The following is a 27,748-nucleotide window of genomic DNA, read 5'->3' as shown; positions in this document are numbered from 1 at the left end:
CTCTTCTCCTTCTTGGTGACAGTGTGACATTCTCACAGGCCAGAAATGCCATTCTTCTCTCTGACAGGAGATCAATACAGTCAAATGGTTCAAGGGTTTCTTAAAGAAGCATATTCAGTATATCCTGACACAGTCTGACACCAGCACGTCTCCTCTAGGGAGGAATAATTCTTCATTTATAGTCATCTGCCTGGTAAAGGGTTAAGGGGTTTGAGGATGTGAAGTGGTGGCTTGGGTGCTGCACATAATGTGCAATGTTACTTCTCTTGGCTCACACCTCCAGCTTTCTTCCAAAATTAAGGAACACAATTCTTGAGGCATGCAAACTACTTTGTGCATGTCTAACTTCCAGTCTTTTTACAAATTTTTGGAAGTCTCTAGTTAGATCTTGAAGGAATATTATATTCACATCTTTGGCCTTATTTTCAGGATGTTATGAACTTACGAAAGTTTAAAACTTCTTGATTAAAACTGCACTCTGCAGTAACAGAAGCATTCTAAGTAATCAAGAAGAACTAACCTCAAGTTAATATGGGTTGGAAATTTTATTTCCTGGTGTAGTGTAGGACTGAAATGAATTTCCATTAAAGATTATTATGGTCTTATCACTTTCCAGACCAGCTGCCAAGTGCATTTGCTTGATCTTTCTTCTGTAACAGATACAAACCCAGCATATATGTTCAAATAAGGAAACTAAAAATAATCTAGCTGCACACAGAGTTCTCTTCCCAGACATGAGAGAAAGTATAAACTGTGGTAATTTATAGTTACATCAGTTACATCTCAGAAAGATACTGAGATGCTGTGATGAATGGAGTTGCACTAAAACCCTTCTGGAATAAAACAAAAGTTTCATGCATTTGAACTGACTTGCACTGCCAGGTTATTGGTGTGTGTCATGCAGGGATCTTCCATTCTGACATGAGCATGGAGAAGCTTCCCAAGATTTCCCACAGCTGCCTAAGGATTTCAGTGCCTGTTTGTCCCACGCTGCAAACTTCAGAATTGCTTCACCATGTAGTTTTGCTCACATTTGCTTCACAGTAGTTTTGAAGTGTGTCTCAAAAACTGAGCAAGCTGCTGCTCTGTGATGTTTGAGAGCTAATAAGGGAACTTTGGAATGCAGAGATAAAGAACCCAGGTCCCAGGTTTTTAAGGTCCTTTCTCTAGATAGTGACATCTCAGCACTTTGTAAACAGAGGAGGGGAAAATCTCATTCAAAAACTGTATCTGAAAGCAAATTTTGCAGACCTTCAGCTAAGCAGCTGCAGGGACTTAATTCTCTCCTCTGCCTTCCTGCTGAATAAAAGAATGAGTGGATGAGCTTAAGTGATGAGTGTAGACAAAACAAAATCAGTTTGGAAAATGAGCAGTGTTGGTTACAATATATTATATCATAGCAAACAGTTGTCAGCCAGTTTCAGATGCATGAGACCATCTAATTGTACTTTTAATTCTTTGTTTCCCCACATTCAATTGTGTTAAAATATTCAGTATCCCAGCCACTAACATTAATCTTCTACATAAGCAACGCCTGTAATTGCAGTGAAGATTGTGTACAGAATTTAGCAAGGTGTGAACGTGCACTGTATTGCTGGAAATTTCTTAAGGAAATGGCATGTCAGGAGATTGAGATTGACACCAAAGTGTGGGGGAAGAGAATTGCTAATTAAACAATTTCTCTATTTGAGTATGAAAGTTGATTGTGGGAAGATGGTCAGTGATGCCTTTGAGGCTGGATACCTTTGAGCTGTTTCCAGGAGATCCAGGGTGAGGGAACCACAGTGGGAAATAAACTGGTAATTTAACTTGTAGGTATTTTTGTAGAATTCAGTAATATCTTCTGTTTTGACAAACAGATATTCTAATAGTTGGGGTTTTTATAGCAACAATTTATAGCACTTGCAGACTGTTTTGGATCTCTAAAATGCAACATATTTTTGTACATCCAGGGTTGCTCCATCACTGAAGTGTTGGATGAGGCTCTGAGTGACCCATGGAGTCCAGTGTGTCCCTGACCATCCTGGAGGGGCAGAGGGTTGGGCTAAATGGTCTTTAAAGGTCCTTTCCAAAGCAAACTGTTGTGTGGCTGTGGGACTGTGGGTGAAGGTGCAAAGCTTGACAAAGATGGCTTAAATTAAACCATAAAGGCTGTAAATGTTGTTTTTCACTTGTTTGGTCTCTTGTCTTCTATTGCCTTTTTGCTTAGCGAGGAGGGAACACATTTTTTCAATATCTACTGGAAAAATCCTTTTTAATGTAGTTATACCTGCTCATAAAGAAACTTAGGTCTTTTGACTCCGCAAACTTCCAGGTGTATGTACCAGATATCAGTAGAATTACATTTCAGAAATGTCAGAGAAATGTAGAAATGCTATTGCTGAATGTTATCAATGATCATGTATAAATTGTATAATTTATAATGTTTTAAATATTGATTTATGGAAAATGCAGAGTAAATCAACTTGATCTTTACCATTTTGGTATGTTTAGGTGATGGAAATTGTCTTCTCATTAAAGTGGGAGAAAGAGATGGTCCAGCATTTGTAATGTATTTTAAAAAATCCCAACAAAGTAAACCCAAACACATGTAATTAATATCTGGCAATGTACCATTTTTTAAATAATACATTTTTAATTCAGGTAGTACTAAAAAAATTAGTTTTACCCAGACATCTGAGCAAGCAATAGATAAATACCCAGACCAGGTATCTTTTATTCTGACTGGAATGAATTGTTCTATTCTGAAGAGTAGGTGCTATAGTAGCAAAGCTTTATCCTTGGTATTTTCTTTTTTCAACCAGAACAAAACGGGAAACCGTCTTTGGAAGTCTAATCATGCAAAATGATAATTTTTTCCTTCTTGCTTTTTTCTTTCTCCTTCTAGTAACTGAGCAAAAATTATATATGTAGTAGTTAATGGGTGAAACAGTTGAACTTCCTTTCTTAAAATCTTTAATGAGTATTCTAATCAACAAAAAGTATTACAAAATTAATTGATACCAGCTTAAGGCTTAGAGATTCCTTAAGTTGATGATGTCAGGTGTATTCAATCTAGTGCTGCAGTTCTGTACATCTTGAAAAGATGTGATGTTAGCTTTCCATAGGAAAAAAAAAGTATATATTCTAATGGTTGTGGTACTGATCCTGTTGTGGTGCTATGTTGCTGCCTCAGGGCAGTAATATGGGCAAACAAAAAATGTGACCAACAATTGTATTTGCCTTATCTGTAGAAAGTTATTTCACTGAAATATTCTGTAGGTATAAAAGTAATATTGAAGAAATAATGTACAATCATAACATTTAAATATTACTCAGTTTACTTTTCAAGTGAAAAGTAAAGTATTCAATCTCAAAAATGTTTTCCCAGTACTTGATGTTCTTTCTTACAGCAGCAAGGATACAGAAATCCATAAAATCATAAAATGCTTTGGGTTGGGATGGACCTTAAAGATCAGCCAGCTCCACCCCTGGCCATGGGCAGGGACACCTTCCACTATCCCAGGTTGCTCCAAGCCCCATCCAGCCTGGCTTTGGACACTCCAGGGATGGGACATTCAGGGCTTCCCTGGGCACAGAATTCACAGGATCACTGGGTTGGAAGAGACCTTCAAGATCATCCAGTCCAGCCCAGCCCCAACACCTCAGCTCAACCCTGGCACCCAGAGCCACATCCAGGCTTTGTTAAACACACCCAGGGATGGTGACTGCACCACCTCCCCAGGCAGCCATTCCAACTTTATCACCTTTTGTGTAAAAAACTTCTTCCTGATATCCAACCTACATTTCCCTTGGTGCAGCTTGAGGCTGTGTGCTCTGGTTCTGTCAGTGCTGCCTGGAGAAAGAGCCCAGCCCCAGCTGAGCACAGCCACCTTTCAGGAGCTGCAGAGAGTGATGAGGTGACCCCTGAGTCTCCTTTCCTCCAGCCAGCTTACTCCAAAGTCTCACCACCCTCACAGTAAAGAATTTCTTCCCTATATCCAATCTAACCCTGCCTCTGTCAGTTTGAAGCCACCCCCCTTGTCCTGTCACTCCATGCCCTTGTCAAAAGCCCCTCTCCAGCTCTCTTGCAGCTCCTTAAGGTACTGGAAGGTGCTCCAAGGTCTCCCTGGAGCCTTCTCTTCTGCAGGCAGGACATCCCCAGCTCTCTCAGCCTGAACCCACAGCAGAGGGGCTCCAAGCCTCCCAAGAGCTGAGAGGCTTCCTTTGGACTTGTGGTATCCGACATGAGGCTTTTGGTGTAGAGAAAAAAACACCAGGCCCACAGGTCTTTGTCTAAATTTAATTAACTGTAACTAAATTTCTAACCTAAACGTCTTTAGATGTGATTTCTTTCTTACTTTCAGAATAGAGCTTTCTTTTTTCCCCCAGTCTTTCTTTTTCACTGCACAAGCATATCTTTTTTTAAGCAGGAGTTTTAAACTGTGAAGCACAGGTTTCTGGACATCCATGGGCCACTTTTAATAGTAGATCTGTGACTCGGACTGTTCATCTGAGATGAACCAGTTTCACATGTGGAGTAGGCACACAGTCCATGTGCCTGGCATTTTGATGTGAGTTTGTGTCTTTCTTAGAGACAAAAAAAAGGTCAATAAATCAATAAAAGGTTAAAAGTAATTTTTTCTCCTTGCTGGTTTGAATCCTTTCTAGCAACAGAGATTCATGAAGTTCACCAGTAATTGTTTCCTTTCTTAGAGAATTCATAAACCAAGGCATTAGCCCTTTTATTGTCATGAGTGCTGACTAATACTTTGCATCCTGTTTTGCTTTCTCAGGTGCATTAAAATATTAAATACATATTATTCATTTGAGTTTCTGATTCAAATAATGATAATTTTTGAATTAAAGGCAGTTCAGTTTCACTGCTATTGTCTCTCAAAGTCCCTGAGATTGTGTTTCATTCATTTACACGCTTGCTGTCTCTTCTATCCAAATCTCCAAAAGAAGGAGAGGTTTCTCTTTGCTCAACAGGCAGAAGGGCTTCCAGCTCTTCTGCCTGTTGAGAAAAGAGAAACCTGAATGGAGATTGATCTTTCAGTATAATTTTCTTTCTTTTCAGACTTTGAAAAATGCAGAAGTGATTAACACTGATCTAACAACCGACTTATTTGACATTTCTGGATGGTTTTTATTTGGATGTTCCAATACTTTGTAAAGCAGTAGTTGTGACAGGGCACAGGGCTGTGGGTCTATGCTGCTTTACAAACCAAAGCAGCTGTGGGTGAAGTGAAGGATGCACCCATCAGGTTCAGTTCCTCAGGTCAGGAGAGTAAGAGGCAAAGCCAGGAATTCAGCATGTGATTGAATCAGTTCATGATGTTAGACCACACCAATTTCTTCATTTTCCTTCCTTTACATCTGTTTATGACTAAGACCGAGGATTGTTACAATGCTGGTCTCCCTGAAGAATCTTGTGCTGAATACCTGAAATAGAAGTTTTTAGAGATATTGTTTGATGAGAATCATAGCTGCAATATTGCCCAATGATTGTTTTCTGACACTAAAGAAATCAGTTCAATTTTACTTAGAAATGTACATGTCTTAGGTCACTAGTCTAATAATTTTCTAATAGCTTGAGTTCTTCAATGAAGTTTTATTCATGACCTAGAAATCTGAGATAGCAGAGATGCTTCCCATCTGTCTGTAGTCATACACATCTGCAGAAATTAATTTTCAGCAGTGAGTAATTTTTGGCTTGTGGACAGATGTATAATTGTGAGAGAATGCTGCTAAGGGGGGAAAAAAAAATAAGCTCTGGGAAAAACCCTTATGGTGAAGACAAATACCTCATAAAAAGCTTGTAATGACAGAATTACTACCACAACCTCTTCTACTGTTTTCACCCTATTCCCTGTCAAAAAGGCCATTTTACAGTCCCATGCCATAAAAATACGGGTTTATGATTATCAGATTATTACAGTAAAATTTGGACGGCATTTTATTTGGTGCTAAAGTAATTAAAAAGAAAGAATAGTTCAAAAGGGAATTAAACAGTATTAAAAAATAGTGGACAATATGTCAAAAGCCCATAAGCCTTGGTTTTAGTTGTGTGTTGACAGAGAGACTTCTTGGCCTTATTTTTGAATATTGTTATCAAAAGGAAAAAACAGCTTTATTCATAGAGAAAAAAATGCTGATGATGCGGAGTTCTCTTCCAGCCTAGACGATTCTGTGAAGTTGTGTTCAAATTTTGGGTGATAAATACAGAAGGGGAGACTGTTGGCTGTGTACCTGGAGCAGAGAACCTCATCCTAAAAAGAACTGGCTTTGCACCAGTGATGAAAAACCTGCTGGAGCAAGTGCAAAGTCTTTTAATCTCAGATGTGGTCCCTGAATGCATTCAAGGACTGTGAAAGAGGGCGGTAAAAAGTTCTTCTGCTTTGGATATGGATGTAACTGCTCCTGCAGTTACAAGGCTTTGTCTTGTTCTAGCACTCACTAACCAGCGTTTTAGTGACTCGCTCTTGAATTTAAGGATGCACAGGCTTGACACAACTTAGGATCAGAAATGTGACCTCCTAGGAGGGTATCAGGGAGCTTGGTCTCTTTGCAAGTAGACCAAGGGATGGATTGGTCAACTTAGGATCAGAAATGTGACCTCCTAGGAGGGTATCAGGGAGCTTGGTCTCTTCTACAAGTAGACCAAGGGATACCTAAGAGGTGCCCGTGGAAAGAACATGAGGGAGTTCTTCCAGCTGCAAGAAAGATCTAATCCCTGGAAGTTGAAGCCAAACTGACAAGTAAAACCAGCCAGTAATAAAGGACACCTACCTCTGGAAGAGCTTACTGTGTGGAGTCTATGGCACTGGCAGTTTTTAAATTATGATGATTTTCAGATGTCTCTTTGGCTTTACATTGGAGATATGGTCAGTTTGATGATTCCAGCAGTACATTCTGAGTCTGTGTTAGTAGTACTCATAAGTAATAACTTACTTTAGTTTTATTTTGCACTTAGGATGTTTTTTGTGCATCCCTGTGAGCCTCACTCTTCTGCATTTTGTAGTTTATCTAAGAATCCAAGGGGTGCCCATGTGTTGGAAGGGGCTGCAGCCCCATCTCCCCATGTTCTGGCTCCAGAAGTAGCCACTGGTTTGTGCTTGAAGGAGGGATGCTGTTTGTTCTGCTCTTGCTCTTTTAATTCAGCACCTCATTTCTTGGCAAATGCTGGATGCTGAACTAAACAGACATTTGGTCAGTGGAACGCAGTGCAGTCGTTGCTGACTGTGAGAACAAAGCTTGTGCTGACATTTTCCCTGCCTTTGGCATTTACCAGCTTATGGATTTCTGACCTGGGCTGGTGGTGTGGCTGTTATTATCAGTGGCCACTGATGTGTTTTCCATAAACTGATCTCTTTTAGTAACCACTTAAGGTTTTGGCATCCACAATACCTGTGACACCAGATGTTACAATTTAATTACATACTTCATGACAAAGCTTCCTGTTGTTTTTAATATTCTGGCTTGCTATTTCACTGTGTGCTCCCCAGACACCGAGTTGAGACATGGAGTGTGTTTTATGTGCCTTTGTTGTATTCTACTCAGTCATACTGTCTTCAGGCTGGGGAGTTTTTCAGCAAGCTATTTCATGCTTTGGACCATGCTTACTGCCTCTTCAGGCACTTCTTCTGGTTCTCCATCTTTTTGAGACAGATTCACCTTAGATTTAGGTAATGTCATTAGAATTTTTAGGGTTTTAGTCCTTTTCTGAGTAGCTAATATGTGTTTCGGTGTCTAATTCAGTAATTGATTCATTTTTGTGATTAATTTATTGATCTTGAAGCTCCCTGTACAGTTTCTCTTAGACTGTACTGACATCTAATGGTAAGGCAAAGTGGCTTAGCCATACTTAATGGCAAGATAAATTGTCTGACAGGCAAATATAATTATATATTTGCTTCCTAATTCAGTATTAGGTTTCATAAGACAAGATGGAGTAACTTCAATTTTTGCACAAAAAGGCTGACATATACTTTTTCTTCTGGCAATTAATCTCTTTCTGTTCTGCTCAATGTGCTATACTTATTTTTAAGTGTAACTTAAATTTTACAGGAATATTTTGAGCACAGTGATAGTATAGTGATGGTTTCATACTGCAGAAGTTTTCAGTGTAAGTCACAGGATCTTCAGGGAAGGATGTAAGAACAAAAGCTGTCCTGCAGAACTTCCAAAGAGGATGTTCCAGTGTTGTTGTAGCAGTCCCTGCTGCATTTTAAACAAACACCAAAACAAGTCTTTGTTCTCTTTTACTCATCCCCCTATTTGAGGTTCCTCCATATTTTTAATTGGAAATTTTCCAAAACCATTAGATAAGTACTGCTAAATAATACTTTTATAAATGGAATACAGAAAGAAAAAAAGTTCAGATATTTCTCTGTTATATTCTATGTTTATGTGTAGTACACTGTATAATTTTGAGATGAAAGCATTACCTTGCTTTCATTATGAAACACCAGTCCTCTGATCCAAAATTTGTTTTATACAGCACTGATACTGCTGCTACTGACATTAGAAGGGTTCAGCTACAAATTATAGAGCTTTTTAAAGTTTTTCTTGCATAATAATCTTTATTTTTCCTTTTCACAGAATTAGAGCCCCTTTCTTACCATAGCCTCAGAAATTTGACTTTACTGAGTAAATACATGTTTAAGTGAATGTTTAAATAAAAGAGAACTCTCTTAGCATTTTTGTCTTTTTACTTTCATCTCTTGATCAACACTATTAGATCCTCTTCTTTTTTTTGCCAAACACAAAATAATTTGTTTTGTACTACAGAAATATTTTGAAATTTAGATACATATCCATTTCTTAGTAATAATGTTGAGGTATGGTTGACTTGAATATAAGGATTTTTTTTATAGTGAGGGTGATGAGACAATGGAACAATTGCTAGAGAAGTGTGGGGACTTCTTGGAAGTGTTCAAGGCCAGTTTGGATGGGGTTTGAGCAACCTGCTCTAGTGGAAGTTGTCCTTGCCCATGGCAGGAGGGTTGGACTAAATGATCTGTTTACTAATTGAAACAATTACTGCAAAACAAAATGTATAGTTATTTAGGAAAATTAAAGTATTTCTAGCATGAGGAAAATCACTGTGATTATATTTATATATTGCTTCCAGGGCTGTCCAGAATGGCCACTTCAAGGCTTGTGAGGTGTGATGGAATAGAGATGTTGTCAGTTTGGGTGGGAAGAAAGGAGAAGTAAAACATTAGTCTGGCTTGCCTTGGAAATTTATCTAATTTTTGATCATCCAAACTGATGGCACTGGAATTTGGAAAGTAAACTTAGTGTTTCTTTTGATAGTCTTACATTATACTTTTTCATAGTTGTTAGTAGAAATAAAAAATATTGGAATAATTCACTATGGGTTCAGACAAAGAAGTGTAAGCTGGAATGGCTGAGTTAAGTGAAGGCTGAGATTCCCAAGGGTAGCACAGATCTTCATGGCCTTATCCTCTAATGACCTGTCAGGCTCTTCTGTGAATTTAATTTCTGTTCTGGATTTCTCATGCTTCATCTTGTGATGTGGGGTGGCCTACAAATCTGTGCCTGCAGCTGACAGTGGGGCAGAGGTGGAAATCAGCCTTCTGCAGTTGGTATGCTGTGGGTGGAAGTCTGTGCTCAGGAGATTTGTACTCTGGGTCCCTTTCAGAGCGAGGTAACTCAGCAGAGGTGATGCACTTTTTCTGTTCAGACCTACTTGAAACAGGTCCATGCCAGACTGATGCAAAAGAAATGGTCCAACAATGCATGCTACAACATTTGGGGTTTGAGAGGAGTCCTTCTCGTGGAATTTGTCACAACCCACACATACACAGGGTGTGTGTAATTAGCTTACTGTTTTCTCTCTTAAAACAATTAATTTTTTAGTTTGCTTCCTTTTTATCCTTTTTCTCTGGAGAAATAATGATGTTTGAATGGGCCTTCCTTCAAATCTTCTCACTCACAGCTAATGTTTATCCCTCATTCATTACCAGTATTATCTGTTTTGAAAAGTGAATTTAAAGTTGACTTGTTTATCATTTCTGTTTTAGCCTGTAGGATTTGCCCTCTCTGCTGGAAATATGTTGGAGAATCACTTTTCCTTTTATCTTGAAGTCTCAGAGTAAAGATCTCCCTTTCTTAAGAGAGAGCTAAATGCTCCAGCAATACCCCAAGACTTATTCTCTTTAAAATACACTGAAATAATCTGATTAACTGAAGGAAAAACTCTAATATTGTTTGCAACAGTGTGTACTTTGATCTAAAATGTGTCCTGCTCAAAAGGGTTCTGCTGTAGATACTACTTGACATATATGATAAGCACTATATATTCTTAAATCTCACTTGTTTGGATTCTCACTTAATCTTAAAATATTGAACTGCAGAAGTCTGGTCTTAAATACTATTTGGTATTTGGTGTTCAGGTTTTTAGATCATCTGGCACTGTGTATTTTTAGTGAATTTCTCAAATACAACTATTCATGTTGTGGTTTAGCAATTGCATAACTAACACTTCCACAATTACAAGGCTTTTGTTTTGCTGGGATGTGCTTCCCTTATCATCATCTGCTCTTTCTGTCGGAACATGATGTGTAATAAAACTGTGTGAGGGTTCAACTTAGAATGGTGTTAACATGTGAATTTATTTTTTGCCCAAATATTTTTTAAACTTATGACAACTTACTATCAATGAAATAATGTTAAAACAATGCTTGAAAGCAAAAAAAAAAACTTGATTTATATGGCACACTTTGAAGCTACTGCAGACAGATAGAAAACATCTGGTGGCACTTTCAGTGGTAGGTCAATAGTTACAGATGGTCTGTTCTTCACAGCTGTCATCCAGCTTTGTATGCAGAGTGACTACAGTGGAAAAATCTTTTACTGAATGAATAAACAACACATCACAAGGAGGGCAGCAGGCCTGTATGTTTCTACAAGATGGGAAATTAAATAAGCTATACAAATTTAAACTAAGATTAGTGTTTAAAATGTGCATTATATTCTGGTTTGGTTTTTATGCTTTACATCTTTCTATGTGATAATTGAAGGAAGTAGATTATAAAATAGAAATGATAAGCAAATAAATGAAAGACTGGTTTAAGGCTGATCCTGTGCACAGGTTTGGGGTGTTGGCTTGAGCCAAGGCTGGTGGTTATATAGTTCTATACTTACATAGATTTAAGATTATAAAATGTGTGTTAGATTCAATGTAATGCTTGTGCAGTCTCATAACACAGCCGCGTTCAATATTAAAGAACATTGTATTTTGGAACAATGCCAATGCTGAGAAATGCAAAAGTGAATTTCTAAAATGGCAACAGTCTTTGTTTTTTAAAAAGTAAAAAAAATTGTGTTCTGCATTCCTCATCAATTTTTCTTCTCCCTGTCATGATGGGATATTATATTCAACTGGAATCTATACAAAACAGCAGAAGAATCTTGAATTTGGGGATAAAGAGATATGGAGGGGAAGTGAAGAGGACAATGAGGCAAATGAAGAGTTAAAAGTATGATGAATGTTGCACATTAACTCCAACTTAAATTAAAAAAAAAATCAAACACAAAGAAGGAACTTTATTAAAAGTCCAGATGTACAGAACAGCAGAAGAATCTTGAATTTGGGGATAAAGAGATATGGAGGGGAAGTGAAGAGGACAGTGAGGCAAATGACGAGTTAAAAGTACCATGAATGTTGCATATTAACTCCTACTTAAATTATAAAAAATCAAACACAAAGAAGAAACTTCATTAAAAGTCCAAATGCACCGAGCAGGGCAGTACTGGTAAAGATACTTAGTTTAAATGCAAACATGCAGTTCTTGATACTCAAAAAATATTTTTCTTTATAATTTCAATGAAATGTGCCTATGTTTGGTTTTAATGCAGTTCAGCATCTAGAAAGAAACAAGCAGATTTCTAGGCTCAGTCACTTGTAAGGCCATTTAATCCTGTCCACTCATGTTGAAAGCTGCTGGGCAGGAATAAAAAGAAACAGGGAGGTGGGGTGTTTGGCTCATTTTAGTGTGCACAGTGTTTGCACTACAGTGTGCTCTGTGTTTGTTTCTCAAAGTCTACTCACATACTGAAAGGTGAATAAAAGTGCTGCTCTGATTATGCTTTTTAGAGCATCTGTATCCATAGTTTGACCACATCCACTTGCTCACGTGCATTTTATATTCTACTGCTATGATTAGGTTCTCATTGAGGGATTTTTCCTCCTCTCTTCCCATCCCCCCTTCCCACTTCTCAGTGGTTTGGCTTAAAATGCAGCCTGCTTGTTGCAATGCCCATGTGCTGCCTTGCCCAGCTCCACAGAATCTGAAAAGTGCCTGCCCATGTCTGCTGCCAAAGAGCTTTGCCTAGTCATGCATGAACCTGCTCCAAATGCCATTTGGTTGATAGAGATGTTGGCATTCCCTCTTGTCACCACGATGTGTTTCCCTGTGTCTCTGCCCCTTGACTTGGTTTCCTTCAACTTCCAAGCTGAAACTCTGGATTACATTATCATCAAGAGCCTGAAAGTTCAGAGTGAAAGAAGTATTTTCTCTCACTGTGAGCTTTGTGATGCAAAGTTGTGGCTTTCCAATTTCATCTCAGGTGAACATGCTTCTGGCAGTTTATGGACCTGTGCCTGTGCAAGGTGCCTGCATTTGTTGGTGGTTTGTTCAGTGGAGGGGCAGAAAAGTATTTTCTGACAGTGAAAAGGCAGAGAACAGCAGCTGTCCTGGAACATTTCCTCACTGCTTGGTCCGAGTTGTGCCCTGTGCTTTGTATCTCTGTGCTTTGAAGACATTTTCCTGTGAAATAAATATCCAGTTTACCTAATATGATTTAAGAACTTTGTGGGTTTTTTAATTCTTTAGATTACATACAGACCATCTCCAGATCATCTGGACAGAGGTGCCTGAAATGATGTATTTTAAAGTTTATCTTTCTGTTCACAGGTGGAAATAAGCTTATAAAAGACTGAGCATTTCTGGCTGGTGTGAGAAAAGCATCACCAAGCTGTGTGGGGACGTTCTTTGAGCTTCCACTTTTCTGTCTCTAATGGACAAACACAAAGTGAAGCGACAACGTTTGGATCGCATATTTGAAGGTTGGACATTTCAATTTCTAATGTTAACTGTGTTAATTTTGTGGGATACTGATATTTTCTCTTGGTCATTCTGTGTATTTTTAATTGAGTTGTGTTTCCTGTTGAGGTAATATTGAATGTGCACAAATGCTGGTTTTTGGGTGGAAATGGATCTAGACAAATAAAAGAAACTAGTCTGTGACCTGTTCTACAGTTGAGTTGGCTTTCATCTTAGCCTTTTACAACATTCTACTCAAACACTGTAAAAAAATTGTGGGCTTATATAAAACAACAATTGCAAAAGGGCAAGATGACCACGTAGTGCTCTCAGGAGTCTTTCTCTACAGGCTTGCTTCATGTAGATTGATTTAACAGCTTGTATCTGATCCTTGAAAAGAAGTAAAAAGTCAGATGAAAACAAAACAAAAATTGCAGGACACCCCCAGACGTTAAATTAGTATTAATAAAAATAGTGTGAATTCTAGTAAAGGACTTGTAATCATTTGAGTCTGTCATTTTACCCCAGGTCACAAATGACAAATTGCATATTCTTGTTATTCTCTCCAAAAGGGCTTTTAGAGCTGGTATGAAAGCAGGTTGAGGGATAAGTTGTACTCTTTTTAAGAGTATACATGAATGGTCGGAACTAAATGAATTGTGATATTAAAATGTTAGTTTCTCACTAAAAGGCAAGGGAAAAGTTAATTTCTTTTTGACACAGTGGGAGACAGTGTACAGATTGGTGGGCACATGGTCTCTGCATTGTCTGATGATGTGAACTGGGGGTGAAACCTTTGTCTCCTCCACATGTTGGTCTTGGGACCCTTTCCCAGCAGCTGTGCTGTGTGAGGAGTCCCTGACAGTGGATTTTTATCCCTTTCTTTGTGCCAATGTGAGTGTGACTTTACCATGATCTACATTGAGAAGCTGACTTGTACTGAAACCTTCTGTTGGCATATTTTCCATTTGGGTAAATTCCTCAGTCCAGGTCACTGTTCAGCTGTCAGAGTAGTTGCATGGAAGGGGCAGTTGGAAAAGCTCAGTGGGGTTGCTGGGACTGTTTAGCCTGACATAGCCAGAGAAAGGGACATTTCATCCAAATGTCAAAGGGTGCAGCTCCACATTTGGTTTGGGTATTTAATCTCCTTGTCAGTCTTCCAAAACTGGCCAAGCCCACCCATGGTTGCCAGGTCCAGGCTGTTACTGTGTCCCACCTAGACTGCTTGGCCAAGTGGCCAGAGCCTGCTCACTGGAGACTGTCCCTGCTCAGAGAAATGGGGAGCTGACTGCAGAGGATGGTGAAATTGGGAAGGCTGCCCCACTTTCTGTGCATCTCTGCTGTAGGATCAGCTAGTACTGACCTAGGAGTGTGCAAGCTCCTCTTCTCTGCTCCCAGTCTCAGTTCCCCATCCTAGAGTTTCTGTATCCAATTCTTCAGTAAAAAATGGAGAATATTAACTTTTTTTTTTTTTTGGCCTGTGTGAGTCAGCTGAATCAGCAAGGTGTGAAGAAGAATGACAAACCTGTCCCTTTTGATGGCAGCCAGCAGTTAGAGCAGCTCAGCCCACTCAGTGCAATCTCAGCCTCCTTATGGGCTTATTATGTTGTACAACAGAACACCCTAAGAGGCAAGAAATCTGTGATGACTTAGGAAGGAACATTGGTAGGGACAGAGGTGACAGACCAGCAGCCACTGGGACTGAAATAGCAGTGGCTTCCCTCAGGCTTCGTGCTTACATCCAGTGATGCTGTTTTGTCTGGCTTGTTTTTCCCTGCCCTGCACAATTCACTGCATCCACCCTATGGTAAAATCTGCTTGGCCATGCAGTGGAGGGAATTGATCCACTTGAAAAGTGATATAGGGAAAAAAAGGGTTTTTTTAGCCACCTCTCTGCTTCCTTAATCCCATTTCCCAAATAGCCAGGTTGGGAAAATGGAGTGGGAAGGCCAGGCAGAAAATGATCAGGAGGAGAGGGGATAAAACAACAGGTATGGAAACATGCTTGACATTTTACAGCTGTGGGAACCCAGTTTGGCTCCCAAGTGTTGGAACTGTGTTCTGCTCTTGTGTATCTGTATGTCCAAATGTTCTTTGAGGCTTGTAAACACATCTCCCTGATGATGATTTCAAAGAGTGTAAGAAGGGATAAAAACTAGGGGGGTTGGTTTTTTTTTATAATGGCTTTTTTTCCACATAGGGTCCTGTTCAGGTTTGAAAATTAATTATGCAGAATTGTTCTCTGATATATGTGCCTTTCATAACACAACCTAAATATTTTATGTTTTAGAAATATGTGTGATGTTTTACAAAGCTCAGGGAATGCAATGAGCTGAGATGGTTTATCTTCTTGGTCATCTTTTCTGTTCATGAGTTTGTGCATTGCTTTCTTCTCTTGAACTTTCCCTTAGAAGAGAAGATTTTAAAGATGCACTTTATTTCTATTGCAAGTTCACTTAAAAGTAGGCTGCAATAACTTGCTAACTACTACTAACTATGTATTTTTTCAAGAATTCTTGAACATAATGAAGCTTAATGTTGCTGAGTAAATTATTTTGTCTCTGAGGTACCGATGATTTCCTTTGATGATTTCCTAAATATAAAATTGAATATTTGCTTTTAATCCCAAAGCTGTTTAGAAATTTTTTTTGTGCACATTTCAATGTCCTACCATTGAAGGCTGCCCCTTAAAAAGCCAGGTATTAAATTCTGGTTTCTAACTTCCACCACTAACTGTGAATTATGCTCAGGCATAAGGACATGATTCGAGGCACTCTGAGATGCTAATATTAAACTCACTTCACAATTTGTAAAATAACATTTAGGATTCTTCCCTTGGAGATAAATGGTATCAAGACATGTGAAAGATTAATTAGTTACTGATTATATTGTTCTTTGTCCCCCTCTCCGGTGCTGCTGGTGATTGCAAAGCATAATTATAGTAGTATACATTTGGCAGAACAGTTGGAAGTGTCACAGTGCAAAAATAAAATGTGTTCATTTTGTGGGTAATTTGAAAAATTCAAAATGTTTTTGGCACTTTGAAAAGTTGTTATCTCTAATTAAGGTATTATTGTGCTTTATATTGTAACAAACTGTAAACAATGCTGTTTATTTGCTTATATTCCAGAAATCCTTAATTAAATGCATGTATGTTTTACTGACCATTGCTTGGCAGTTACCTTGGGCTGTCTGACCCCTCTTGCATTTGCTGGGTGCTAATAGATGAAGCAGGAAGGAACAGAAGGTGGCTGCAGGCAGGGGGAATCTCTGAATTGTCTGTGAAGGGGCTTGGTGAACACCGTGAATTATTTTTAAGTACATTATTTTGGCTGCCTGAGCAGTATATATTTATTATAAACTGCTTTTGGTGGGTTTCCAAGCTTTAGGGAACACTGGTGGAGGAGGAAAGGGGCTTCTCTCATTTCTTCTTGCTTGTTTGCATAGGTATTAGAGATTAAAGTACAGCACAATGCTGGAAATGTAACTGGAAAATTGAGAGCACTTCCCTAATTAGGTAATTGCTTGAAACCAGGAATTTCTTCCCAGAACACCTCATGTGATATTTATACAGTAAAGAATGCAAAATGTGCCAAGTACAAGTCTGTGAAGACCTTGTCTGTCCCCAGACAGGTGTGGATTTTTTGTTGGTTTTTGTTATTTTTTTTTCTTCTGGTTTTGATGAAGCAAAAAGCATCTTAGCACTCAGAATGCTCAATCATTTCCTATTTTTTTCCCCTTTTTGTGCAGCACTTGTGTTAATGTTATTCTTTATATGCATGTTGCTTCATCTTTTTAAAAAGTGCCCAGAAGAAAAGTTGGAATGTATTTTAGCTATTTTAACAGTGATGCTTTATTACCTAAGAAATGAAGGGTTGGCCAGGATCATAAATTGGAAAAGAAAGTGCATATTAATGGGATGAATTTCTGAAATTTCAGATAAAATCTCTCATCTTTGCTTTTATGAAGGGCAGCCTTTCTTTGGGAAGGTTTGATTACTGGCAAATACCCAAGTGTGATGCACTTTGAAGGACAGCAAAAGTGCATGATAAATGAATAGTTTCTTTTCAAGGATATGGCCTGGGCTTTCTTTCTTTATAAGGAAACATCTGTGTTTTGAGTGCTTCTTTTTGCTGCTTGAGATTTAATAAGATGAATCTTCAGTTTGTAGTTGATGGGGAATATGTTGCTGGTTCCAGGAGGAATGCTGAGGGAGAAAAAACAGATATTAATTGAATTTGGTTGTCCTCCCAAATTGACAGAGAAATCTTGTAATAAAGAGTGGCTTAATTATTAGAAAAATGCATTCACTTTCCTGATTTCTTTTGCTTGTGTGTGTAATAGCTTGGCTTTTTAACTAGTGGGAAGCACCAGGTTGACAAATACCAAGTGTTTCTTCATGACCATTGATGGATCCCATCTAGTTTGTGTAAACTGGGTTTGACCCCTTGCAGGGGCAGTTGAGTTTTCTGCATATTGATAAGTAGATGGCCTACTTTGGCAAGGTCTGGGCTTTCCCTGAATTTCAAAAAGGATTTTTTACTAAAGCTGGTCTGCACCATATAAGTTGATATGTAAATAAGAGTATCTGTAAATAAATGTTTCCAGACAGTGAGTGCCCTTAGCTCTTTCTTATGTAAGTGGGAATTGCAGATGTTAAGTTCTTTGGAGAACAAGAGCTACAGTTTTCTTAACATCCACATTTGAACATGTTCTTCATTGTTTCATTGCTGCAGATACTGGAGAAAGAAAGGGAATAATGGAATGCACAGGCAAAGGTAAATCAAACAGTACTTTATAGAGTTTTCTTCCTGTGTACTGATCTTAGTACTGGGCATACTTAATGTGCCAAATGTTTCTTAGAAAGGGATTAATGAGCTGCCTCATTTCTTGGTGTCTTTGACAGACAGAAGGTGGCTTAGTGAAGGATTAGGGCAGCAGAGGGAGCTAAAAGATTCCTAATACTTTATCATTTGTTTCCTAAGTCAAAGTAGCTCCTTTATAAAGTACCAATTAACCTTTGCAAAAATGTGATTTTCTAACCTTAAGTGCCTTCAGCAAATACATAAGGATTTGAACTGGAGTAAATTCCTTTTCTCTGCAGCAATCCAGTATAAATTAAATTAGGAATTAGATAGTTAAAGCTACCAAAATCTTTCTGCAGGAACAACTATCAAAGCTTTCAAGTGTAGCAAATGAAAGTGTTTAAGCAAGCAGAGTTTTCTATGAATTATCTATAGAAGAATATGCTATAAGTAAACCAATTTACATTCAGCTACAAGTGTTTTAACATAAAAATGCATACTTTGGTACATTGCATACAAGTATGTTGTAACAACTCAACACTATTTTTTCTGCATTTTGCTTGTAAAAACATTGAAAGCATTTTTGAACATGTGGTAATACAGAGAATTAGGTAAAAGTTGCCTTCAAAGAACAGGGAGCATATTCTAAGGACTAAGATAAGCTGACTTTAAAATGATAAAATAACAAATGGTGCTACCAGGAATCTCAACATAACAACATTTTTTGCCTCTTTCCAAAGGAAAATTATCTGTATATTTGGGTTATGTTTACCCTACTGCAAAACCATCCTTTATCTAATTAGAATTATAGTTGAAATGCTTATGCACAGGCTTGTGTTTGGTTTTTGGCTTTGTCCTTTATATCAGTATTTGCAGTGCAAAGTGGTTTTTAGCTTTCTTTTGGCTTCCTGCAGTAACCTGCATCTCAGGCTTCACCTAGACAGGCTTTGGATTTGCATCCACTTAAGTGCTGCAATATTGCAGAGGTATCACAGTAACAATGCAAGTTGGATGAAAAGGGAATTGGCTTAGAAGCCTCTTGTGCTCTAAGTGACACTGAATAGTATCTGCTAATGAAAATCATTGCTTCAGTAAGAAAATTTGAGGGGGAAAAATCTATGGAGAAAAGAATCTGAGATTTTAAAGTTTTGCTGAAATGTTCATGTCACTGGTTTAAGTTATGAATGTTGTAAGGAAAAACTGCAATTTTGTGGTGTCCAGGATCATGCATTTTATCTGTGTTGTCACATTTTGATTGGTATATTGAAATAAAATACACTTGGTTATGACAGCAGCTGTGTTCAGCTGTGATCTATCTAGAAAGTTGCATCTTGACACTGCAGTAAAGTCAAAATAATTTCCCTTAATGTTAGCATCAAAGACAGTGTTAAATACAGAAAATAATATAACATGACACTGGTTTTACAGGGTTGTATTAATGGTATTTGTAGTATCAGATATTTGAATCAGAATCCAGTACATAACCGCACTTCATCCTCTAATTCCTGAATAATCTCCAGAGAATTTATTCCTCCTATTTTTCTATTAATAAAAATATTTTCAGGCTAGGTATTTAGCTTTTATACAGTGCAGATATGTGGTAAAAATTTTAGAAGCTTTAGAAGTCTTAAGTACTTGATGGTAATATGTATTATTTCTGCCTGGGGTCAGGGAAGATGCTCTGATGCTGCTTTGCACTGTGCTCTGGAAAACTGAACTGTACAAAGATTAAGTGTCTAGGTAAACACACTGAAAAATTTACATAGGCATCTAATTAAAGCAGTCATGTTCAGCTTTCACAGAGGCAGTTCCCATCCTCAGGGAAGTGCAGTCTGAGATGCAAAAAAGGATTTTATTTTGTTTCCTCCCTTAGTGCAGTCAGGACGGGAGTGTGATTATGCAAGTGGAAACAAGAAAATAAAAGTGGAGAATGTCTTTTAGTGCTGGAGGCTTCTGCTGCTCCATCCTCGTGTCCTCGTTCCAGGAGGTCAATACTGAATTTCTGAAGGGTGCCTCTCCTGGAATTCCTCCTGCAATTCCAGGAGGAATTGCATGGAGGCTTTGCCAAGGAGGGAGAACCCAGCAGAGATGTCCCTCCTCACTAGAGAAGTCATTGTGGCCTGATGGACAGGTCATTTGGAGTTAAGAAAACTGTGTTTTATCTTGTAGCTCTTCTGAAGACAGGTACCAGGTTAGAAAAAAACCCAAACCTGCCTCTGCCTCTTCTTTTTCTGTGACAGAAAACAGTCAGAGATGTTCTGGGATATAAATAGCAGCAGGTGTTGGAATACTCTTGGAATCCCTTTAAAACACAAGGCTTTGCTATTTGTGAAAAAACCTGGCACTTGCAGGTACACACCCTTTGGTACCACTGGAGATGCAGAACTCTGCAGTGGTTTGTGGCCCTGCTCAGATACCTAAATTAAAAGGTTCCTTCTTCTGCCCTTTCCTATGAGAACTAAATTAAATTGCTTGTGACTTTGAGCAGATGTGTTTGGGATTTTTTTAAAGCCAGAAATTAGCTGTTAAAAATTATTCATGTTTCTCTTTCCCCTGATGCTTATTTTTCAAAGTATCCTCCCATGCACTGAATTTTCAAACCTTTCATTCTGCCAATTAACTGGAGACGCAGCAAAAAAACACACCAAAAATTACAGGCAATGGCAGTAGGAGAGCAAAAGATGAAGAGTAAAGACTCTTTATTCTTTTGATCCTACCTGTATTTTTCAGAAAGTTTCCTTGTGTGCTAGATAATGACACTCAAATACAATTAGACTATGACTCCTGCTAATAGGTAATCAAGAATAATTATAAGTTTTAATTAAATACACGATAAATGCCTCTTTTTGTCAAGGAGTGCACATTTGAAGAAATAGTTTTATTAAGAGCTAAGAAAACTTTTTCCCAGGCAATTTTATCACTATTTCTTGTTCCCTGCTGTTCCTTTCTGTCTTGAAGATTGCATCAGTCACACGCATGTGGTTTTTTCCTGGGTATCAAATCCCACTTAGGCAGGTGTTACTTAATTTCCACAACATCTGCCAGTCATTTTTGGTTGTTGTTGTTGGTTTAGCTAACCTGCAGATGGTCATGTTTGCCAGTTTGTGCAGTGCTCCACAGACTCCTGTGCTTGTTCCCTGAGTGCTGCCCTGCACTTCCATGCAGGCATCATCAATTTATCAAACCCAAATAATTTAGTAACAGTTCCTTCTTCTTGCAATAAACAAAAGCAGCTGCGCTCCAGCTATCCGTATCTGCATGAATGCATAGATTGTAAAGGGCTTTTCTGACAAACAAGACAGAAGTTTAGAATTTCAAACTGGAATTTAGGGCATGTAAGTCAGAATGAGTCGACACTGATGTTTAGAAACAATATAATAATGCAGAGAATGAATTAGTTACCATAGTAACTGCTTTGTTTTAATAATTTGGTGGGGCAATGAATAAAAGGAGCTCAGAAAGAAGTAGTATCACTCTTAATTACATGTGCAGCGAGAGAGGTTTTGTTCATTAGTAGTGGAAATTAATTTGATTTTATAACAGATTGAAGAATGAATGTATAAGTTTTACTTTGGAAAGGCAATAAAAATGATTTACAGATTTTTTTATTCTTATTTTTTCTACCCCCTGGGAAAAACATAATCACATTTTACATTTTATTATGGCAATGCAGATTATTGATTTCCTAACAATAAAACATGCTCAATATATTGCATTGTAAGCGTGGCTTCAATCTGTGTGCTGTGATTTGTTGCCTGGCAGTTGTTGGCAGCCTAGCAACATGCTTCAGTCCAGATCTGCAGAAGGATGTAGACTCCCAAAGTTAGGAGTTACAGGAAAGGCAGGTTTCTCAGTACTTTAAAACCCATCCAAAACCATCAGCACCTTGAAATCCCTTTGTACTTCATGGATGAAATTCAAGTTCACTGCACACTTTCAAGATCACAGAATCCCAGAATGGCTTGGAAGGGACCTTAATGATCATCTCATTCCAACCCCTCTGCCATGGGCAGGGACACCTTCTGCTAGACCAGGTTGCTCCAAGTCCTGACCTTCTGAATTTTCTTTCCTCTGGCAGATTTGAGCAGTTTTGTGTGCATTTTGTGACAAATGCAGGATCCTCAAACACAGACAAGGCAGGATCCCCAAGCTGACCGAGCCCTTTTGTGGCAGATGCGGAGTGAGCAGAAGCCTCCTGTGCTCACAGGCAGCTGGAGCCTGTTCTGCAGAAAGAGGGAGGCACAGAGGTGCTTTCCTGCAGAAATTGGTGTGCAGAGCATGTCCCAGCACCTCCCACAGCTGCCTGTGTGCTGACAAAGCTGTGTCTGGAGACTGGCAGCTGTCATGGAAGAAGGGATTACTGCGGATGTCCTACCAGAGCCTTCCACAGGGCACAGCCTCTAATTTGTGTCTGCCTTCTCATCTGGTGCCCTTTTTGTAATTCTACTGGCAGCTTTTGGCTGAAATTTGCTGCTGACTTAAAGATTTAATTATGGAGGGCCCAGTGGGTAGATGGACCGACACAATTAGGTGAGCCTGGCTTCCTTTGAAAATCTGTCTGAAAGGAGCTTAGGTATTGCAGACAGAAATAAGAAATGCCACCTCATTAGTCCTTGGCCAAGGAAGTGATGTCCATCACCAGACCCAAACCATGTTCCCTCCCTGGACCAGGGAGCCTTAAAGTTGATTCTCCAAGCAGTGCTCCTAACAGTGGCTCCTCCATAGGTGAAGGTGTCTCCCCAGGATCAGGGAAGCTTTCTGTCCCAGGTTATCATCAATGCAAAGCTGAGCAGGGTTTTGGAGGGAGGTTTGTTACCCTTTCTGTGTTGTTTGCTGCTGTCTATGTAATGCAAGCTCAATTCATTGTGTCAGGGGGAAAAAAAGGGATAACTAAGCTCAGTAGTGACTCAGAAAGGGAAATTCAAGCTTCTCTGTTTCCAGTGCTTCTGTGTGTGTAAGTTTTGGAAGGACATTTAAAACTTTTTCTCCTCTTTGAGGTGAGCCCCCATCATGGGCTGTTCATGTCCTTGACACCCCCACTCTGGTCTCATAAGAAACTTGCCCTAAAATAAATATTTCTAAAAGCAGTGTATCATACCTCCAGACCATGTTTTCTTCCTTCTTCCCTTATCTCTTAGCTGTATCTAAATTAAATTAAATTGTGAATGGTTTTGAAAGGGACACTAAGTTGGTTTGAACTTTCCTTGGTACCTAATCCTTCACTAGAATTCTGAAATGTTTGTTAATATAATCTTAAAGTTTACAAAATCCTTTCCTGTTTAATTTTTGTGTGTCAGTCTTTGAAATTTCTCAGAATGTCAGATGATTAGATGAGTTTTGCCCCCATCCAAGATGTTGATGGAGGGAAGTGAAAGGAAGTTCATTCCAGGGCTGCAAACATCCAGTGAAGGGGTTTTTAGTTTTTTAGTGCTTCCTTTTATCTGTGTTAACCATAAATCAGAGGTTATTTTATAGGTTCCTTGTGATTACAGCAATCAACAACATGACTGTATCCTGAAATGGTGAAAGAAACTGCACAGCAGCTTCTCAAAGGCACCAAGGTGATGGCACTGGTGCATCTGAGGCTTGTGGTCTTAGAGTCAAATGTGACCTTTAGCTCCCTTTTCCCCTGCAATTCTGAGTCTCATTTTCTTTGTTTTTCTGTTTCTCTTTTTTTTCAATGAGGGAACAAAATAATTTTTGTTCCATTCCTGGTTTTCTGATGTTTATTAAATTATTCTTTATGTTTTTTTGGTTGGTCATACACAAGTTGATTTTCCACTGAAATTCATTAGCATTAAATGGTAATTTTTTAATTTAATGTTCAGCTCTGTTCCATTCACTCTTTTATTTGCATTAGTCTTTTATGAATGGAAGCACCTGCAAATATGTTCCTAAAAATCATAGCTTTCTACATAGTTTAAAATTATTTAATAGTTTACTAAGGGATCACTCATGGGAAATGCTCCCGCCCAGCCTTGAAATTGTGGATTCTTCCTTTTTAAAAGAAATACCAGTGGGGTTTTCATGTCAGCTCCACTGGTGGTGCCAAAGGCTTGTTGGATACAAGCTGTGGTCTTTCCTGAGCCATGAAGTGCTCCAGAGGGATGATTGACTTGTCCCTCCTGGAAATTTCCATCTAATTGGAAAACATATCTGCTGAATAAAGTTTGTTGGATTGTTCTAGATGAAAAACCTTGCATTTTATGCAGTTTTAAAAGCTTTCTTTTAAAATTATTTACAAGGCAGACTTGTAACTTAGCTTAAGCTTGCTTCAACTTACAGGCAAGTTTATCCTTTTGCATTGATAATATTTGACAGATCTTTCTGATAGGAAGATGGAGTTCAAAGTCTAAAAAGGCAGCTTAGCTTCACTCTATACTAGTCAATTATGAATGTTTAATTTAACAGGAAAGCTTTGTACTAATAATTGTGCTAATTGAGCCCAGCTGGACATACAAGAGACCACTATTACATTTTGGAGTACTTATTTTTAATAACTCCATGCATCTCTTAAAACTCCTTTTGAGTATACGTGAGTACACATATACAATACAGATCACTTGAAAATGTAATAAAATATTTTGTATCCAGAAATGAGATATTTAATTTAAAAAGCACGTTTAGACAGGTAGTTAGTTTATTCCTGCTCTGACTCCTCAGTCTTGGAGTAGCTGTGACCCCTAATTTGCCTCATGCTTGTGTCCATTCTGTCTTTTGTGTCCCTTGTGCAGTTCCTTGCTCTGGATGCAGTTTGTATCTGTTCTCTCCTTTTTTCCTCTTGATGTCTGAGTGTGGCAGAGCTTGTTGTGTTATCAAAGCTGGACTCTGCTTCCTGGAATTCTTTGCCTATTTGCAACAATTCCATAGGCCAGAACTGCCACAAGGTACAGAAATTAAAGGCTTATCAGCATTTCTCCGTAGGAGCACAGAGGTGCATTTTCTGTTGAAAATCTTGCTTTAATTTGGTGTTACAATTGAACTACATTACAGCATAAAAGGAGGTTGATTTATTAGTTGCAGTTAATTTAAAAGGCTGCTGAATACTCCCCCCTTCCTTCTGCAGTATTTTTTTTTTTTGTTTTTTTGTAAGTTTTCAAATGTAGCTGAAGCATGGGACAGACCCTCACTTAGGCTTCCAGGTTTACAGATGCCAGCGTTTTTATAAACTTTAAATTATCTTTTAAATAAAACTTCATAAAATAGTAGAAGCAGAGTTGTCATGATTTGTACAAAGTCCATAAATCTATACTTAATGTACCTGGGCTATTTTGCTATTGATGTAAAGGGGTTTACAAATTTGAATTGATGTAAAGGAGTTTACAAATTGATAGGAAGTTTTTTTTTTTTTTTCTTTTTTTTTGCAAAACTGCTGGAACCTCATATTTTAAGTAAATGTACTGAAAACTATCAAGTCCTAGAGAAGTGATTCTATGCAGCATTCCTTGGCTGTGAAGGACAGGGCAGGGGGAGGGAGGTAAAGCTAAAATTATACATAGAAGCACATTCAAGATATCATCATATCCTTGACATTAGGAGTATAATCTGAGTTGCAGATTGGCAGCAATGCCTAATGATTTTGCATCCAAAACCAAATGACCTTGTTCTCCCCATTGATATATGCATAATGCTTTTTTGTGGTTTCTATTAATGACGTATTTCCTTTTTAATCAATTACATTTCAATGACATTATGTCTTTTCAGTAGCATTAAAGCATTATAGGTTGAGAAAATAAAAACTAATTTGGTAAGAAAGTGTAAGCTGAAAAAAGGAGTTGACTTCAAAAAAAACCACTGCAATATTAATTATCTCTTTTCAGTAGCATTAAAGCATTATAGGTTGAGAAAATAAAAACTAATTTGGTAAGAAAGTGTGAGCTGAAAAAAAGGAGTTGACTTCAAAAAAACCCACCCCAATATTCATCTACTGATGATTATTTGAGGAAGAAGAGATGCTGACAGTGTTGCCAATATTTTCTCTTTTATGACACCGAAATACCAGGCCCTTGAACCAGTTACCTTCAAGCATTAGCTGAGTGTTCAGCTGCACCTGCTCCATCATCTCTTGTGACCTGTGGTGCTAATTTTATTGTGAAAGATGTTGTCCACAAGAACCATCAAGTTCCTAGTCAAGTACAAGGAAATGCCGTTTAATATTTAGCTCAACTGAGCAACACTGATTTGGTTCTGTTTTACTTGCTGAAAGGTTTTTTGTGTGGTCTCTACAGAAAGTAAGGGTGAACTAAAGCTTTTTCTCTCTAGGTTTATTTAAGAGTAATATTGATCATATGATGTTATCAGCAAAAAGAGAATCAGCATAGGTGCTGCTAAGACAAAAATGTATCTAGACTTGAGGTTTCAGCAGTGGGTAAGGTTATTTTAAGATGCACTCACCATTTGAAGATGTTCCATTAATGCTTGAGATTAGCATATTTTTTAAATGGCAGGAAATTTGATGGAAACATTTAGAGTATGCTGGATGGGATGTTTTCAGAACTCAGTTTCTGTGAAGCTTGGCTATAATCCTCCCCAATTTTATGTTTTTCAAATATGACAGTATCTTCTCTAAAAACATTTGTCTGGTTGAAAATAAAGTGGGAGAAAAGACTGCGTGGTAAACCAGCATGTCATTCACTGAATTCGGTGTTAGTCGATTCAGAAGTGATGTGGAAAAAATGCATTTACAGAAGTTTTATTATGCTGGATAATAAACTGCAAAATACCATAAAAGCTTTGTGTGGCAACTGAGCATAAGCATGGTGAGCTATCAGCTGAATCAGGTCATTAGGAAACTCCTCAGCTCTCATTTTCTCTGGCTACTTTATTTTCTTCTTGTTCTAATTTTCATATTTTTTACTGTATTTCATAATAAGGGAAAAACTATTCTAACCTCGTGTTTCAGGGACACAGCAACGTCCATGATACCTTAATTAAATGATAAATTACTGACAGCATATTGATTATTGGTCTTGTAGCTGCAGCCTGCATTGCCACTGCTGGGCTGCCTGTTGTGGCCTCCACCAGTCAAATGAGGGAAACAAGAATTCAAAGAGCTGGTGTGGTGTAAAGGTGAGAACTCTTAACAGAAGTAAACTATGCACTCAGGATTTTTTAGGTTTGCTGATGTGCTTTGAAGGTGCCTTCCTCAGGTACCCAAGGAATGAGTGGCATCCTGTGAAGACCTGGGAGGTTGGTGAGGGCTCTTGGAGTTGAGAGCAGGTGCCTTTAGGAGGCAGTTCAGGACTTGCCTGAATTTGTGACCTTCTCCATGGCTGTGTGTGGATCCAGATGGCAAGCAGGAGTGGGGAGCACTAACATTTCTCCTTGCAAAAGTCTTGAGCTGTGCTTGAAAAGTACCTGACTCAGAACAGCACTATGCTATTGATAGTCAGAACATCAAGTCCCTTTCTGGGAATAAGGAAGAAGATTTTGACCTACTTTAATGGAATTGTAGCACTTAAAATATTCTCTTCAGCCCTAGGATTGAAAACAGTGTCCTGCTTCCTGCACAGGAGTCCAAAACCCCTCTCCTGTTATTTTGCAAACGTGTTTCTGTTCTCAAAGCCATAATCAGCAGGCACCAAGTGAAACTGCTACGTGTAGGTGTAGGAAGCATTTCTCCATACATCAGGTGAGTTATGAAGCTCTACTGCAGGATATTTTAGGTTACTGAAGTTTCACAAAGATTGAAAGAGTGAATAGGTTTGTGGAAGAAAAATCCACTGGGTTTGCTGAAACAATTCTGATTGATAGAGCTCTTGAATGGCAAATTGCTGGTGGTAGGGAGAGATTCTGAAATACAAGTCTTGCCCTTCTTTCATCTTCTTTTTCTCACTGTTCTTTTCCTGAATCTAGCAGCAGGGAAAAAATAAAAAGCCCAAAAAAACC

General features: G+C 38.4%; 1 protein-coding gene across 3 annotated transcripts in view; it reads left to right on the top strand.

Annotated features, from left to right (window-relative positions):
- Positions 1–27,748, top strand: part of CTBP1 (C-terminal binding protein 1) — a 237,014-nt gene that overhangs the window by 41,453 nt on the left and 167,813 nt on the right. For all 3 annotated transcript variants that reach the window (XM_039723848.1, XM_039723847.1, XM_039723846.1), the window contains exon 2: positions 12,927–13,078. In XM_039723848.1, coding sequence (XP_039579782.1) covers positions 13,030–13,078 — 49 coding nt within the window. In that variant the 5' untranslated portion in view covers positions 12,927–13,029. The remainder of the gene's footprint in view (positions 1–12,926; positions 13,079–27,748) is intronic.

This window comes from Passer montanus, unplaced genomic scaffold (assembly GCF_014805655.1).
Source record: "Passer montanus isolate IOZ18808 unplaced genomic scaffold, ASM1480565v1 scaffold51, whole genome shotgun sequence".
NCBI classification, from domain to species: domain Eukaryota; kingdom Metazoa; phylum Chordata; class Aves; order Passeriformes; family Passeridae; genus Passer; species Passer montanus.
Note: the sequence above shows the minus strand (reverse complement) of the source record. Positions and strands in the feature narration are given on the sequence as shown.